The sequence below is a fragment of the Halyomorpha halys genome, unplaced genomic scaffold (assembly GCF_000696795.3).
Source record: "Halyomorpha halys isolate HHAL.00 unplaced genomic scaffold, Hhal_1.1 Scaffold1355.1, whole genome shotgun sequence".
Taxonomy (NCBI): domain Eukaryota; kingdom Metazoa; phylum Arthropoda; class Insecta; order Hemiptera; family Pentatomidae; genus Halyomorpha; species Halyomorpha halys.
The window spans coordinates 123,568-141,969 of NW_027105728.1; the positions used below are offsets into that span (position 1 = coordinate 123,568).

Below are 18,402 nucleotides of genomic sequence, written 5' to 3' on the forward strand. Positions count from 1 at the left end.
TTGTAATATAGTTTTAAAAATCTATCATACATAAAATTTCTTTATAACATTTTCTAAAAAGATAAGGAGATATTCATATTTATAATGGCACAAAATAAAGAGATAACACCAATAACTGCAAGTAATATGTCCTAACTTTTTGTAAGTTATAATAAATATTCATATACTTCAAATTATTTATTTTAGATTTTTAAAAAAATTATGTTGTCATAATCTTTGTTTCATTTTTACAATTTAATAATTGTTAAATAATCCAGGACCAGTTACAACATTCATAAAAAAAAAAAAAAAAAAGAAAGAAAAAATGTCATAAAGTGTTTTTCTGTGCTTTCCAAGCTTGATATAAAAAAAAAAAATGTTAGCAAAAATATTAATTTTGAAGTAATTTATTAAGTTAATATTGTATCAGGAGTATTCAATTATGAATACAATAAACAAAACAATCTCATAACAACAGTAGTTGATTTGAAATAGCCCAATATTTTTTAATTCAGCAGAAAATGCAATGCTATAGTCTGTGAAAGAAAATGTATAGTAAACTAAATATATTTTTTAATGTACCAAATGTTTGAAGAAGTGTATGGAAGTAATTTTTCTACAAGTAGTCTTTTTTTCTAGCATATCTTGTAATGATTTGATAAGGAATGTTTTTTCCAGTTTATTATTAGAAGCTTATCTGAAATTTTAAGTAGTTTTCAACAACACATTTTTTCAATAATACAATATGAATTATTCATTTTACAAAACTAATGCTATTAATCTTTAACTTTGAAAATGAAGTATATTAATCTTTTATACATGAGGTAGTCTTTATTTTATTTTAGAAATTAATTTTAAATAAGCAACTAGGATGACTTTTACTGTCTAACATTATAACTGGTCCTAAATTTTAGTTCAGAATAATAACATTTATAATAACTAGAGAATATAATGTATAAATTGCAGAAAATGTTGTCTGATTCTTCTTCAGGTACATTATATTTACAATTGTATCAGGGGATAACTTCCAGCACTGGAATATTTATATATGTAGTTGTTGTAGTTCTGTGTTTGAATGGATATCATCTGTACATTATATCTCCCAGAAACCTTTCTGGTCATCCAGAATCGTATGAGTAATAAGAGCCATCATCCTCTTCAAGCTGGACAGACCAGTACAGTTGCACTCATTCATCAACAACCTGCCAAAGCATCAGAGACGCATCACTGCCTCCAACTGTTGCAACATTACGATCGTTGTAAAGGAACCGAGCTGCTGCAATTGACATGCTATACACCTTCTCTTCATTATATTCTGCCTTTTGGCTTATACAGGGATACCTATAACAAAAATCAATAATCTTAGTTATAACAGAATTAAATAAGCATAATCTAAAACTAATATATTCCTTGGGCTAGGTCTTAGATCTGACTAGAATACAAGCCCACTGACACAGAAATTAAAAGATTTGCAGCCCACCTGAACTTATACCTGGAGTTTCTCCAAAAGTTAAAAAGGAAATGAAACCAGTCATATTATAAAGGAATCTGCATTATATTTGAGGCAGAAAAAAATAATTGCAATAACTATATACACATATATATATATATCAAAAAGATGCTTCATAAAAAATAAAAATAAAAAAGGGTTATCTTTAAATACTCGGTGAATTCGTTCTATGGTATAAAAAAAATATTGTGGATGAAAAAGTATTCCTGAAATACATTCATAAGAAGATTTATCACAAATAGGTTGTTAAAATTATTTAAAATTTTTAGAAACTCTAGTTAAATCAATATAGTTATCGAGTGTACTTGGCTCTTCTCATTCAATAAACATCACTTTAAACATTTTATTTATTTGGGCTCTAGCAGCCCACCTGATGAGAACCACAGATATATCAGAAGAAAAAAATGGACCTAATCTTGAGTTGGTAGAACCTACTAAGTTATATACAGATTCTATAAAGTATAAATCTGACTCCAGGAAAATTTTAGTGAATTTTGGGAAAAAACAGGGAGTTTGATTCTGACTAGAATCCATGAACGTCCTAGTGTGGTTTAGGTCATGAAACAATACTTGTTTATCTAATACAGCATCTAAGCACTACAAAATAGTTATAGTAATAGAGATTTTTTCATAAACGAATCAATTATGAAATAACTGGACAGTTAAAAAAAATGACAGTCCACTCTTTGAATTCAGAGTAAAGGTTTGAAATCAGAATTTAGAGACTAGTGTTATGCTCGTAACCAATGGTAGCAACTGACCCCTTAATTATGTAAAGAAACATTGCATCATGAATTCAAACAAATTTAATAAATTCCTGGTAATTGTTCCAAGGTGAGAGCAGGGTTGAAGTATTTAATTTTGATTAAAAAAAAAAAAAGAGAGAGAGAGAAAAATTGCTTAATTTGTACTAAATACTCTTCAACTGTATAACATTTTTAATTAACCATCAATGAAATAGCAGGAATAAAAAGTTTTAAAAAAAATTGATTGGATGTTCATTCTAAAAAATAATATTTAGGTCTAATAGCGTACAAGGAATAATTCGGGAGGAGAGGTTAAATAAATATGAGAAAAGGTTTATAAATCTCCTTATCAGACTTGAACTTTAATCATTTCCACATAATGAGGAACAGTATTTAGTAGTTTTAAATTTTTGTAGAAGTAATATTGTTTTCGTTATTTATTATGTTTGCTTATTTATTTTTGAGGTTTAAGAATAAATGAATCTCTAATTTTCAACTTCTGTCATGTTCTTTGTGGATGTGAAATGTGGCCTCTTACACTAATAGAAGAACAGTGCCTTAAGATTTTTGATAATAAAGTATTAAGTAAAATATTTGGACCGAAAAAGAATGAATTAATGCGAGAATTCAGAATGCTACCCAACGCTGAACTGAGAGAACTGCATCTGGTAAATATAATTCAGGTTATAGCATTGCGGTGAATAAGATGGGCATGTAAGATTGTGGGACTTAGTAACGAAAGGACCCCTCAAATGTTAATAAACACTAAACTAACTTAACATCCAAGTGGTAGACCAAAGCATATGTGGGAGGATTGCACCAAGACTGATCTAGTAGATGTTGGTTTGAACAGGCATCACTAGATGAATGTATGTAGAGAGCAATTGTTGGTATTGGCATTGAACCTTCAGATTCACTAAGTCTTTATTATTATTACTAATAATAAGTGAATAGAGTTTAAGCCTATCACAAGAGTTGGGCAAAAATTAGCTATAGTTGAAACTAATAACTAAAATTGCCATGGATACGACCCTTATTCATTAATGAATCATTAATAAATAAAAAATATTGTATCCATGACAATTTTAGCTATTAATTTCATAGTTGCCCAACTGCCTATCAACCTAGTCTATGATATTATAATTTATGATTTTAAATTTACAGAGAAATGTTATAAAAACCATAAAAGAATTTAAGTTACAAGAAAAGTAGAAAAAATTAGTGCTATTGTAAATTAGATAGTAAGGCTATGAAAAAAATATATAATTAAAGAAAGTAGATTAGGGTGATTATATAATCCTGAACATTGACTATACCGAGATTATTTTAAAGAAGAACCATAAAAATTCTTAAAATATATTGCTTTCATTTAAAAAGAGTATTGACCTACTTGTAACATTAGTTTTTTTTTTTTTGGAAGATAAGATAAGTATTAAGTGAAGTTTATCAAAGAGATATCTATTACAAACAAGGTGTCTTATCTATTTGGTTGAGATTAACTAATAAATAATTATAGAATTCGTAGGTGTTTCTTTGTTTTTATTTTCATTCTTGAATAAACTTTTGTTCAAAAATATAATTCTTTTCAAGAATAAATAATGGAAATTCTTCTTTGAGACTGATTTGTTTGTAAGTTATAACAAAAACATTTAGTCTCAACACTTCTTTATTATCTTTACACTCCTACGTTTCAAATATTCCACTGAATGTATAACAGTTATAAAATTCAATATAGTGTTGATATAGTGATTAGATGAAATAGAAATTGTAAACTAGTTATTGTAATAAGTGTAACTGTGAAAATAAAAGAAAATTGAATAATGATAAAAATTAACAAAGGCATAATGAACTGCAATAATGTGATAACCAATGTTTGGCTGAAATGTAGGAGTGTAAAGATAATAAGGAAGTCTTGATACTAAATGGATGTTTTTTTTATAACTAATAATTTATTTAGATTTGAGTCATTGAGCGTAAAAATGGTATTCATTCTGTTCCCATTGACATAATTTTTCATTAAAAACAAAATACAATTCAATTAATTATTGAGTAAATTAACTTCTAATACTTTTAAATAGCTGATATAACCTAATTTTAACAGAAATGGTGCCCACATCAAACAACCTACCACTTCACATCACTTACCCTACATAAATCCCCAAGTTTTCTGTGAATTGGTGGGATGGTCTTAAAGGTTTCACTATTTTTTATAAAAAAAAAAATCAAAAGAAAGTAAAAACGAAAATTATAACCTAAAACTTATATTTTTCTGTAGCTATAAAAATTCATATTTTAGGGTCAGACATAGTGATGAAGTGAAAAAAACATTTTTTTTTTTAAATTAAATTACAAATTTAATATATTCATTAATTAATTGTTTGAGATGTGTTTATATTAATAATAAAACCAACTAAAAATGATTCAATTTTCTCTCAACTGTTTATTTTAGTCCTCCAATGGCTTTAGGCCATTGCCAAGGAGACAACCTCAATTATTTATTAGTCATAATTCATTTAAAAAATATCTTTCATTTGCAGGCTAATTGATCATGTGGCATAATAAACATTTTTTTAAAAAATAGAGCAGGACTAAATGAGGAAGGAACAATATTTTCAAAGATGACCCAAGTTCTGGCCTATGCAGAAAACGTCATCATCATCAATAGATTCCTCCAGACCATTAGGATAGCTTTTGAAGCAATGGATAAAAAAGATGGGCCAGCATATTAATGGGGAAAAAACGGAGATTATGTAATAGGGTAAGGCAGAGGCAGAGTAGCTTTGTAATGGGCCCCTACAATTTCAAAGGGGTTAGAAGCTTTTCTTACCTAGGCTCTATTATTAATAAGAACCAGAATGAAGAAGAAGAGGTTAAAAGCAGAACTCCAGCTGGAAATAGAGCCTATTTCTCCATTTTAAGGCTAATCAAATTTTAAAGCAAACTTGCTAGCCGTACCACCAAGTTCACCCATTACAAAACATTGATAAGGCCAATCGTCACATATGATGGAGAAACGTGAGGATCCCTGTTCCCTTATAAAAGATAGAGATAGATGGTTAGCGGCTGTTGGGCAGGCCAAGGGCAGCTTCATGCGCCTGTTGTGCCAATAAAAGAAGAAGGTATAATAAACATTCAATATCAACACAAAAACTGTTCTTTAAATTTTTTTTCCATTTTCTACTAAACAAATTGAACAATACTATTTTTTAAAGAATAATTTTTTGTTTTGAGATTGAATGGTTATTATGAGCAATTAGCCTATAAATAAAAGACATTTTTTAAATGAATTATGACAAGTTAATAATTGTGGTTGTCTCCTCAATAATGGTCTAAGGGCCGAAATGTTGGAGGATTAAAATAAACTATTGAGAGTAAATTGGATCATTTTTAGTTTAGTTTTTTATTTATAACTTATAAATCTATTTAGGAGTTTAAACATAGCCTCTATAGAAGAACAAAAGGAGTAGAATAGTTCTTATTTTTTTGAACGACTGGCGCTCACGTTAGAGATTAAAAATGGACCGGACGTATGATATAAAACATTTTCAGATAATGACCCTTGAACGAATTTAAGTGCAACTTTCAACCTATTTCATGTAAATACATGTTAGAAACCATTTAAATGAACCTAATTTATTAACTATAAAATAATATGTATTCATATTTATTAATTTTAAATTTATTTATTTCAAAGTATTTCAACCACTGGGATGATTTGCACAGAAGTTAATTAATTTCAGTTAAATCTGTAAATTTTCTTAGAAATTGAAGTTACAGATTAAATGATATTTCTAATTTGTTAAATTATGGATCACAAAATTGTTTTCATCCATGTAATTTAAAAATAATTTTTTTTAAGTTACTTAATACAATTTTCCTTTTTTGAAACTGTACAATCATCATGTAATTATAACTATAATTATTAACTATATAATGAAAATGATTTTTCTTTCGTGCCAAAAAAGGTAGGGAAGCTTTCTATTGATGCAGTAAATAAAAAATAAAATGATGTCCTCGGAACCAAAACTTTTTACTCCCATTACATTTTATACTTATTACTCTAATTTAAATGAAACTTGAACTACTGTCATACTTAATAATCTTTTTTAGTAGAAGGTTATTAACTCTTTGGTTTCTCTTAATTGATCTGGGACAGTTGAATTTTAAATTAGTGAAAATAATCTGTAGATAATCCAGCAAAATTTATATTCCTTCTTACTTAAGGATTTTAGATTACTTATTTTTAATTATAAAATTACAATTAAATATTCTAGTAATCAAGATACACCTTATTCATGTTGTTAGTTTGTTTTCCAGAACATGACAATATGGAATGATGTGTATAAAGAACGGCCTTGAATTATCAGAAGAAGTGAAGTTCAGGAAGCAATAGATAAACTAAAAAGTAGCAAAGCTTCCAGAATGGATGGGATTTAGCCAGAACTGCTAAAATATGGAGATGAAGCTCTGAAGAAACCTATGCATGATATAATGTTGTATATCTGGAAAATTATGAGCTGGGTAAAGGCATTAATTTCTTCTTTGTGGAATCCAGTTGGAGGTTGCGGAATACTGTGAGACACTGATATCTAGATATCAGAGACTATTTTTCACTAAATAAGCCCACATTATGGGTTATATGGATGATACAAATATAATTTCAAGATCAGAGCAAGATATTGGAGCATCATTTCTGGATCTGGAGACTCTTAAAAATAAGAGAACTGATGGTGGAGACACAGTTATACTCCCTCTAGGAGTAGAAAATTAGAGATTTGAGGAAGTGGAGAATTTAGGATCTGAGATAGATTCATATAATGATTTATCACAGGAGATTCAGATAAGAATCAAAGCAACAACTAGATGGTACTTCGTCCAGACACTTTCAGAATAAGTACATATAGAGGACTTACTTGTAAAAAAAGATGCTTTACAAGATACTAATTCCCCCTGTTTATATTTAATATTTGGAAACTCGGGCATTTACCAAAACTGAAGAATAAATACTTCAGGGATTCTGAGAACAATTTATGGCCCTATTAGGGAAGGTAACAGGAGAAAAAGAAATCAGGAGCTCTATGCTTTTTACCATGGACACTGGTAACTTTTATGAAAATCGGAAAGCTATAGAAGGGAAGTTACATGCCTAAGATGTACAAAAGTGAAATCCTTTATTTTAAGAGTTTTCAAGTGGTTGAACAATATGGATCCAATGGACAAATGTTTTAAGTTCAAAACTGGAGAGCTGTAGCAGAAAAGGCCCTTATTCAATGATAGATTGTCACACCCACTTTTGTATATATGTACATAGCATATAGAAAAAAATTATACCAATGAACTCTAATGGTCAGTTTAGAATTCATCACTATACTCTGAAAGTCAAAATGAAAACATGAATAAGCTTTCATGCATTTCTTTGACTATAATCTTGTAATTTAAAAAAGTATTTCAGAAATTTTAAGTAAGAAGAAATATAGACTTCAAAAGGATTCTACTAATATTTTCTCTAGCTTGAAATTGTATTGTTCCTGATCAATTAAAACAGACAAAGATGGGCCTACAGAAAAATTTAATTAAGTACAATGATATTCCTAAATTTCATTTGAATAAGCTCAGTACGCTTAATAATATTTACTCAGATCTACCTTTAATTATAAGAGCATTTGAATCAGGGAAGATTTTAAAAGAAGATACTCATTTGAATGTGAGAGAGTTTTGAATTGGTAAATTAGTAACAATCCATTTTAGTTGATACTGACTTGTGTGGGAGTTACAGAATTGTTTTAATACCTTCTCAACTCTAACTCTTTTTTTCTCTTTCTCTACCCCAATAGCTTTTTCCATCATTTTTATTTTTAAACAAATAATGGAAAACTAACTTAAAAAATAAATAAAGTGTATTTAATCTAAAATAAAAAATTGATAATGTCTAAATTATCATTATTATTGATGAACTGGGATTAGGGTGCTTAATTTAAGTGCGAACAAGTTTTTATTTTTTAGAATTTTTATCCTAATATAAAAAATATAATTATTATTAATTTAAAAAATGATTCCTTGATTTTATAATATAATATATAACTCTTGATAAAAAAATTAAATGTCTTTTTATGGATACAATTAAAAGGAGATTCTAAACATAAATTTAGAATTAACACATCATGCTATGGGAATACAAGAAGCAAAACTCAAAATTTAAAAGATCTAGAAGTTTAATAGTTGGACTAATATTATTTCCCTGAGTAGCCAGTCCTCAAATATCAAAACAAACCAACAGGTACAAAAGGTACAATAACAGCAATGTAAGTTACAGGAAATCCAAAAGGCTTCTATATAAAATTTAACCTACTTCTAATGTTCGTTTTAACAAAATCACATTTTTAAAGTTGTGTCCAATGTATTCTCCTCAAGGGGTATCAAAGAAAAAACATAAAAGAAAAAAATATTATGCTAAAAATATATCAAAGTAATCACCTAGTATTACTTCAACTTGATCCTTATAATCCACCAAATGTCTAATTGCAACATTAGCAAATGTCATTCTTTTGTATTTTCTAAAGTTTAAAGTTTTCTGATTTTTTTTTTCTATTCAACTTATAGATGCTAGTTATAGTAGCAAATGTTTTTTAATGTATAAATATATAAATGATTTTAATATTATTTCATTTAAATTAATCAGTCTGATGAGAGTTATCGATTTAGATTGGAGCAATTAATGGTTTCTGGAAGTTATACACATTTAAAATTTAATTTTAACATTTATATTATAAATAAATTATTGCATACAAAATTATAATTAATGTATTTTTTAAATTTATAATGTTGGTAACTAAAGTATTAAGAATTTTATCACAAAATAATAACAAAATGAAAATCACTAACATGAGAGTTAATCTGAATGGTCACCAGATAAATCTTCACTGGAGAGTTCATAAAATACTGATTGGCGCTTGTTCATGTTGTTATTGTTGCTTACATTTTTTAATGATTGAACATGTGAATGAGTTATTACTTCATCATCATCTGAATCTTCTTCCGGAAGTACAGCTAATGGTTCACTTTGTGATCTGTTCAAAGGGACTACGGATCTTGTATTGCTAAAATCACTAATATCCAATTTTTTAGACAACTTGATGAAACAGTTCCTACAGACCCTTACAGGTTTTGATGACATATGATTAAGCACAAACTTATTTCTTGAACACGATCTACATACCACATTTCCACAATTACGACAGTGATGTCTTCTATTAATCACAGAAAATTCACTGATTCTACAACACATACAAAATTCTGCTTCTGTATCAGGAACCCACACTGCAGCAAATGCTTCAATATTTTTTTTGCCATTTTTTTGTCTAATGTTGTTGATAAATCTTTGAATAAATGACATCCATTCTTCCTTTTCCAGTGGTGTAGCCGAATAAACTGTAAAAGATTTAGCTGGAGTTTTGATAATCCATCCATTGTCGATTTCTCCAACATTTTCTAATGACTCTATTTTCATTTCTTCTAATGGGATTATATGTTGTTTGGTATAATACTTTTTCTTTACAAGAACAGTACCATATACGAGGATATCGTTGAATAAAAAAAATATCCTATCTTTAAGACCTTTTCTACACATTTTTTGTAAAGTTCCTTCTCCTACTAGAACACGTCCAGGTAAAATCAAGGGTTTTCCAAGTGGCCCAAAACATTCTTCAATCCTTTTTATTCTGTTGAAATTTGCAGTACTATTTACAAGTTTATCAACCATAGTAAAGAAATAATGTCTATGATCACAAGTTTTCACCATGTATATTATCAATTTTTTAAAAATATTACCACTGTAATGAGTGATTAAATTCCTTTAAAAACACAAAAACTGATATCTTTTATCTTGCCACTCAAGACACCTCTGTTCTACTAATATTAGACCGACCAACTGATCATTGAAAGCAGTGATGACTAATCACTTATCATCTTTATTCAATCTTATTGATTTGATAACTTTTAGAGTATTTATTTTTCAAACCATAATTTAGATGCGACAAAATAATAGTTGTTTACCGAAATTAAACTATTGTTTAAATGAAAAGAAAAACCTTATCTTATCCACAGTTGATACAAACATAATTATAAGTGATTTGTTAGTTGGCAAAGCCATAACTGAATTTGTATTTATAAAGACTCAATTTGTCAATCGACATTATTGTTAAAAAAGAATCACGAAATGTCTAATTTAATGTTTAGAAATCATATTAGCTTCTAAAATGATTACCTATACATAAAATAATAATAAATATTATACAATTATTCCAAAAGCACAATCAGGAGGAAAATTTTGTTTATAAACATAATATATAATTTACACAAACATTTTATAAACACATATAACTTTAATATTATCGATGAGAACAGTGTGAAGGGATAAATTATAGTATTATAGATTATGATGGAATGATCACAACGGCTTCCTGGAGTTATCTTATCTTATGCAATGTAATCCAAAGAACTTATAACACAATGTCCTACTATTTAACAACTGATGATTAAAAAGCATTTCACACAGTAATAAATCTTCAAATTTCCAAACACATTAAATAAATAATGGCTATAATCTGAAGGGTGATGGCTAGAAGCAAATTTGATTGATGCTTAATTGGCAAGAAATCATGAAATTTTTTTTAATGGTTTTCAATAATGTTTCTCCCATTTAATGTTCTTTATAAATAAAAAATTCTAAATTTTCAATGTCTAATTGTAAGTCATATTCTTCCATGAACTTTGTATTTATTTATTTTTATTGATACATATTTATTTTCATTTTTCACAAATTATTTTTATAGTACATAATAAGTTACTAATTCAATAAATATTAATTTTTTGTTTCTTTTATTATTCAATCACATATTTATCATTATTATTTCTTAGACATATTATTTTTTTCTTTACTAAATTATTTTAATTAATTCAAATTATTCAATAATTATAACATAGTAAATCGGTAGGGGGGTTTTTGTTTTTTTTGCATGAGAATAGACCCCCTCATTATCAATTTTTAAAAGCAAATCTAAATACTATAATAATCTTGTAAGGCCCACCAGGATGATTTTATAATAAAGAAATAAAAAAAGTGTTTTCCTAACAAAAACTTGTCAATAAAAAGTTTATTAAAAGTTGTTATTAAATAATTTTTATTTCATTTTTGTTATGTATTTTTAAATAATGAAAAAAGGAGAAAAAGAAAATATGCCTATCATTTTTGAATTGAAACTTCTTTCTTTACTGATGTTCTACAAGTAAAAAATTTTTTTTTATGGCAGTAAATTGTTTTTGTACGGTGAGATGAATCAAAAGTAGTGGGAGGCAATGCTGGTCAATTTTTACAGGAAAATTTCAATGTTGTAATAGAAGGGTAGGACCTTAGATGAATTTAACAAACCTGACAGAAACAGTCCGATTGGGTGAGCTCATGTTGTCTTATTTTTTCCAATTACAATATAAACTTTTTGCTACTAGATTTGACTAAGGAAATGGCTGTTCTGTTCTAACTATTATTATTATTATTATTATTATTATTATGGTCTGTGTTTCTCGCTATTTCAGGTCAAGTATCTGAGGTGGGGGACCTAGAAATCCAACCACCTTCATATTTTTATTTATTTTTCCTTTAATTCAAATATTTAAAACTTTTCGCACTATACGTGATGTGTCTAAGAGAACTGACTGTTGAGCCTCTCTAAGAGCATCAATAGGCACCCCCAAACCATTCATGCCTGCCACTGTTCATTTTGGTATGGGACCATTAGTTGATATTATGAATGGAGTAGTGGTAACACGTTACAATTTATATATTTCTTTCAATTCTTACACCGCTTTCTTTTTTCTTAGATCTATAAAGAGGATGTCTGGCTTATTATGGCATACTGTATGCTCTGTAATAATTGATTCATGCCAATATAGCCTGAGAGAACCTTTTTGGAGGAGTTTATTTGGGTGGTACTTGTAATAAGGGCTCTTATCTTCAATTAGGTTGTACTTCACCACCAGGGCCTGTGCAAAATTTTGGCTACATTGTTGTGCCTCTGCAGATATTCAGTACCAGCCAGCACTCCACAGCCACCACCAGTGATATGGATTGATTCGAGCGTAACTGAGCATAATAGACACTTATCCAGTGTTGCATCTTTTAACACATGTTATTATTATTATTATGAAACTGATTTTTTCTGCCTAAAGCTATAAGAGAAAACCCATAATTATTATTAATAAAATTTTAATATATTATTTCATTTCTAGAACTTTCACTTCCCATGACCGATGAAATTAATTTTTTTTATTTTATAGTTAAAAATATACTTTATCTTCGTGTTTAAATTAATGTTGTAAATAAGATGCATCATATACGCAGCATTCTTTGCAGGTAATAATCCAACATATTTAGATTGCATTTCTTTGAAAAAAAAACTATAAATAAAATCTCTAGAAGAAATGATCTAATATGAAATAGAAAAAAAAAAAAATGTAATAGTCTGTTGAATATGAAAACAGAATTAATAATCATTTCCATCAAGGTAATTTTACCATTACGCTTCACTTCTGCAAAATAATACTTAGTAACAGACATTTAACAGTGGAAAAGAAATTTTCACAGTGAAAACTCAGATAAAAACATTAAAGAAGAAACGATTCTTTATTTCAATGAATCATTAACAAAGTTTCAGGGCTGTCACTCAATCATCAGGTTACTACAATACAAATTTAGATTATTCACATTATGCATACAACTATTCAATTAACTACAATTTTCTTTATTTAAAACAACTACCTTAGTATAAATATATCTTCAATTTTCACAATTAAGCTGTTTTCCTTATTAGTCATAGGTATAATAACAACAATCATATTGCTGTCAGTTTTTTAAAAATAAAATGTAATATATAATGATAAATAAGGAGAATCTAAAACCATTATAAAACAAATTCTTGAAATAAAAACACTAAGGTATTTCTTTTAAGTAAAGAAAATTGTGGTTAATTAATTGAATTGTTTTATGCATAATGCGGATAGAGTAAATTTTTATTGTAGATAACCTGATGATGGGTTGATAGCCCCGACACATTTTTCATGATTCATTAAAATAAAAAATTTTAACAAGGAAGAGTTATTTCATTACATCTCATTATATTAAAGAAAACCCATCCAGTAAAGAACCTATAATATTAAGAAGAAACGATTCATTAAACTAACTGTAAAAATGAGGTGTAGATAGTTGACCGTAGATTAATGATTGGAGAAGTTTGTCGAAGGGTGCGGTCAGCAAAGAACAACATAAATAAACAAAACAATATTCATTTATTTTATGCCGATGTTTCGACCTGAGTTTCAGGTCTTTATCAGGGCTATAGAACAAAATAAATGTAGTTGTTATCCCTTTTGTTCTATAGCCCTGATGAAGACCTGAAACTCAGGTCGAAACGTCGGCATAAATAACGGCGGAAATAAATAAATTGTTTTGTTTATTTATGTTGTTCTTTGCTGACTGCACCCCCTGACAAACTTTTCCAATCATTAAATATAAAAATCTTTGCTAACGTGGAGACTTTAATTTGGCACAAACTAACATTTTTCAAATCTAGGTTCTCTATCTCTAGTGAAATATTACAGATTGGAATGGATCAAGAAGGACTTGTATTTGTTAGTAATATCTCTATCTTAGGGGGGAAAACACCTTGGTTGTCCTTATTAATGGAAGAGTGAGGAATAATCCTGGTTATGGGAATGCTGACCACACCATACCCTTGTAAAACCACTGGTGAAGAAATAATGCTTCCTTAGCAAGTACTAAACCACAGAAGTTTCAAGGACTATAGGTATAGCTTATTTCTTAAATATTGGAAAGAATATTTGTTTTTTCTGACCTCCTAGAGAAAATAAAAAAACAAACGATTAAATATATACAAATGAAAAATGCATGTATATATACAGCCTCTCACGATAGCCGAGCGTTCTAAACCATAGATAGACCTCTGACACATATTTCATATGACAGATCTTCAGAAAGAATATTTGGTCATTTAGAAATCATAATAAACACAATAAACAACCTATATATTGTGAGAGGGAAAGTTTGGTATAATTAAAAAAAAAATTGTAATACTTTTTCTTTAAACAAAAATAGTGATTATTTTGACACATGCTGTACATAATTGATTACCTAAAAAGTCTAAGATATCCCTCTGTGTCTCCGACCACAAGAAGATCATGAGCTGCCGATCTGCTGACTGTTGAGATAACTGATGTCTGCGGGTAATACCTGTTGTTCCATATTCCTGTAGAAAATATTAATTGTTAAAACGGTTTTATATGGCAATAACTCTGAATAAGAACATGAATGATTACTGTTTCGGGTGAAATGTATAATAAAGTTAGAATTAATGAATATATTAATCTCTTGTTTGCTTTAATCTCAAATTTTAGATTTATAGCATCTATAATGTGATCTTCCCATTATTTATATTAAATTTCTTCATTAGGAAATGTCCAGCACAGTTTTATAAGATATGCGAAGTTGATGAACAGGTTTTGTATAAATAATTAAATTTGTAATCTCTTGAAACCCACTTAGAAAACAGTGAGATGGTACTCCATCTACAGAAAAACTGTTAAATTTTAAAATGATCTGCGAAGAGCTTTTAAAAAACTCACTAATTTTAGTATCCCTGTTCATAATGTGAAACATTCAAAGACTTTTAATGTTCCTTTTGTTCTAAATAATTAAACATATCATTCTTCTATTAATAGAATCCAAAAGAAAGCAAACACTGTTGATTGTGATATGTTTTTAATTCATCATGTACTTTTAAATGAAAAATAATAATTATAAGTTGCTTTTTTATTACTGTGTAAATAATTTTTCTATAAAGTAAATAATAAGTAATAAAAATATTTTAAATTGATTATTAATGTTTATTATGTTATTGAGTTTTTAAAAGTTTATATTTATACATAATTTACATAATCCAATATGTTTGATTCTTTTTCAGTTTTATATGAAGTCGGGGATCAAGGGTCTCATTTTTAGAAGCCCCCTTAGCCACGCACACTGAAAAGCCACCTTAACTTATCTTGCACCATGCAAGCCAGGACCTGGTTTGCCCCTACTGCCACGCCATAGCCGATGACTAACTGGCCAGCCTCTGCGATAGAGAGACGTTTTTCCGGACACAATACGAAATCCATGATTTTCACTAACTGCTCTGACGGAGAAATGACTGTGACAGTGAAACTTCCAACACCTCACAGATAAGAAATAAATAATTCATATAAGACCCACCCAATGCTCTGTCTTATCTTATATTGTTAAAATAATTATCATCTATTGCCATACTAACACAAGCTACTCCTCCAGGGATTAAAAATTGATTGAATAAATAAAAATACAAGCATGCTAGCCTGTAAAAAAAAAAAATTGCTCTTAATTTAAACCCCCAGGTTCCAAATTAATTTAAATAAAATTTTTGTATACAGAGTTCTCACGAGTAGGATCTGATGTAAACAATTTCATTTTTTTTTTTTTACATTATTAAGTTTTTATATATGCTTTAAATGACTTTTATGTGTTTTATATTTGATTTTTTATGTATGTTTTAATTACATCTGTGAATGTTTAAACTTAGTTATTTGTCGGATTCAATGTATACTCTGTTATTATATAGGACTTTTGTCCTATTGATATAATGAATTAGTATTAAAAAATTAAAAATTTTTTTTTATAAAATAAAAATGAAATACCTTAACATAATCTCAAATCAGTGAATGAAATAGGAAAAGATGCATCATAAAATTAAAAACAAAGATTCTATAACATACATACTTAAAAAAAATCAAACAAATGAGATCTTTAGCATTATGGGTTTCAAATAAATTTATTGGTAAATACTATTGTCTTACTTATTAAAACCAACTTGCTCCATCTGTAAAATTATTATGAATTTTAAAAATGTAAAATATTTGTATAAGTTGTGTTGACACCTTGCATTCATTAAAACTGAAAGAAATAGGTAGTTGTTACGCTAACAAACACAGTAATTTACAGCTCAACAATAAAACAGACCTGCTACTAAAAACCCAACAGAACAGTTTTGTGTATACCACTTCACATCCTTCATAGTAATAGGGCTTTTTTCATTTGTTAAAGCTTTAACATCCCCTGTAATCCAACAATAAAAGACATAATTAATAAAATTTAATAAACTTAGGAAAACAAATTAAATATAGAATTAGGTTAAATTATATATATTACAGTTAAATGCTATAATTTTAACTTAATAAATTAACCTACAGATAAAACTGGCAAATCAAGAAGAAGAAAAGATTTCTTCAGATTGGATTCAAAAATTAATTTTCGCAAACCAAAAAAAAAAATGTTCTCTACTATATAAGACATTTCTACAACAATGTTTAGACTATAAGAGAATCAAGCATTCAGAACTTTGTCAGCTGTTTAAATGTGTGATCATTAACAATAAACCAGAAAAAGAGGCTATTGAACTTCGAGAAAAGAGTTCTATAGATATTTTTAGATAAAATAAAGAATTGTAGGAGAATATGCGGAATAAAACTATATAAATTGTTATAAAGAATAATTACAGAAACGCCTCAATTCAGATCAACACAATTCAATTGGATGAGGGATTTCATTAGGACCAAGGAAGAGTTATAAATCAAAGATGTTTTTGCCAATTTCTGGAAACAGAGAATTGAGAGGTTACAGAATGTTGAAGCAAGATAGAAATTATACTGTTCCTACTATAGCAAAACTGCTACCTACTGGTTTATACTGTTCCTACTATAGCAAAACTGCTACCTGCTGGTTTATACTGTAACTACTACAGATACCGAAATCACTATGGGCAGGCATCATCAGTACAACATAATGATATTTTTGGAAATGAATAACTGCCATCTCTGAATTTTCCCATCATTTCTAATCATTTTCTTCCTTTCAAAAGGACCTAACCATCCTGCTGGGCTTGTTCCCTAGGAGTGATGGTTTATCCTGTCCTTTCATCTCCTAATTAACTACTGAACCTGTATGAACACACATAGTCAAGGCCTTCTGATAAAGAGTTTCTCACATCTTCAAATAGAATCAGAACCATCTCAACAAAACTTAGGATTGAACACTAACATTTTGTGTATGTAGTGATAGAGGAGTATGTGATCTGGGAGGTCTTGAACCACCCGCTTGCAAAAGGTATGATAATATTTCAAAATCAACAAACCACTTCCCACAAAATTTGGAGAAAAAATATATAACTAAAAACTTTGAGACAAATATTAGCTGATAATGAAGGGCAAGTATACACTCTATTCAAATTACTAGTTTCGATAAAAACTAATACAAGGGAGACTAAAGTATTCTTAAGCGCCAATGATCTTTTGGGCTAGAGGTGAAAAATAAATATTAAAAAAATTCTATACAATTAATATTTACATATTATTAACTTACAGAATACTAGATCATATTCCGCAGTGACTGTCTGAATGTAGTTTCCATCAGTACTCCAATCTAATTGACTCAACGGCTGAGCTCCTCGTATTTTGTTTATCTTCTTGTAGTTATAGCCATCCCTAGAGACCCTGAATAAGTAGACGCTTCCATTTTGTGATCCAATAGCTAGCATATCTCCAGCTGTAATTTTAAAAAGATAATTATAAAGACTATCTAAATATAAATAAACTCTTGTATTATTGAAAAATTAATACAAAATACATTATTGATATTATGTATTTTTGTACTGCAATATTTTTATATTTTTTGATTACTGATAGTTGCCATATGAATGTGTACATTGTGGTTCGAAGCATCAATAAAAAAATTCATAATATAGAGGTGTAATTTGTTTATAGTATAGAGGTCTTGAATGATCTCCAAACATCTTGGTTTTCCAATCATGGTCAGCCATAAGTTTAAGAAAACTATATATAATTATAGAAGTCCTTTAATAGTTATTACAATTATTTGTTTGAAAAAAAACTTTAATTTTTATAAAATTAATAATTTTTTTCACTTCTAGGAGAGCAAATGCCTCTCTCGGGGTACTCCCATATAGCAAATCACAACATATGCTAAGACATGTGTTTGTAGACCTATATCTATTGTGCTACGACATTCCT

The 18,402-nt window shown here is 28.4% G+C and overlaps 2 protein-coding genes across 2 annotated transcripts in view; both read right to left on the reverse strand.

The window, feature by feature from the left end:
- DCX-EMAP (Doublecortin-domain-containing echinoderm-microtubule-associated protein) overlaps positions 1-18,402 on the reverse strand; it is a 149,857-nt gene continuing 131,455 nt past the window's right edge. Inside the window, exons 18-21 of the mRNA XM_014434359.2 lie at positions 17,735-17,917; positions 16,337-16,432; positions 14,438-14,552; positions 1-1,320 (exon numbers count right to left, since the gene is read on the reverse strand). Coding sequence (XP_014289845.1) covers positions 1,167-1,320; positions 14,438-14,552; positions 16,337-16,432; positions 17,735-17,917 — 548 coding nt within the window. The 3' untranslated portion in view covers positions 1-1,166. The remainder of the gene's footprint in view (positions 1,321-14,437; positions 14,553-16,336; positions 16,433-17,734; positions 17,918-18,402) is intronic.
- LOC106689414 (pleckstrin homology domain-containing family F member 2-like) lies at positions 8,316-10,388 on the reverse strand. The gene has a single exon (XM_014434363.2). It carries the CDS (start codon positions 10,031-10,033, stop codon positions 9,125-9,127), a length of 909 nt encoding a protein of 302 aa, XP_014289849.1. The 5' UTR covers positions 10,034-10,388; the 3' UTR covers positions 8,316-9,124.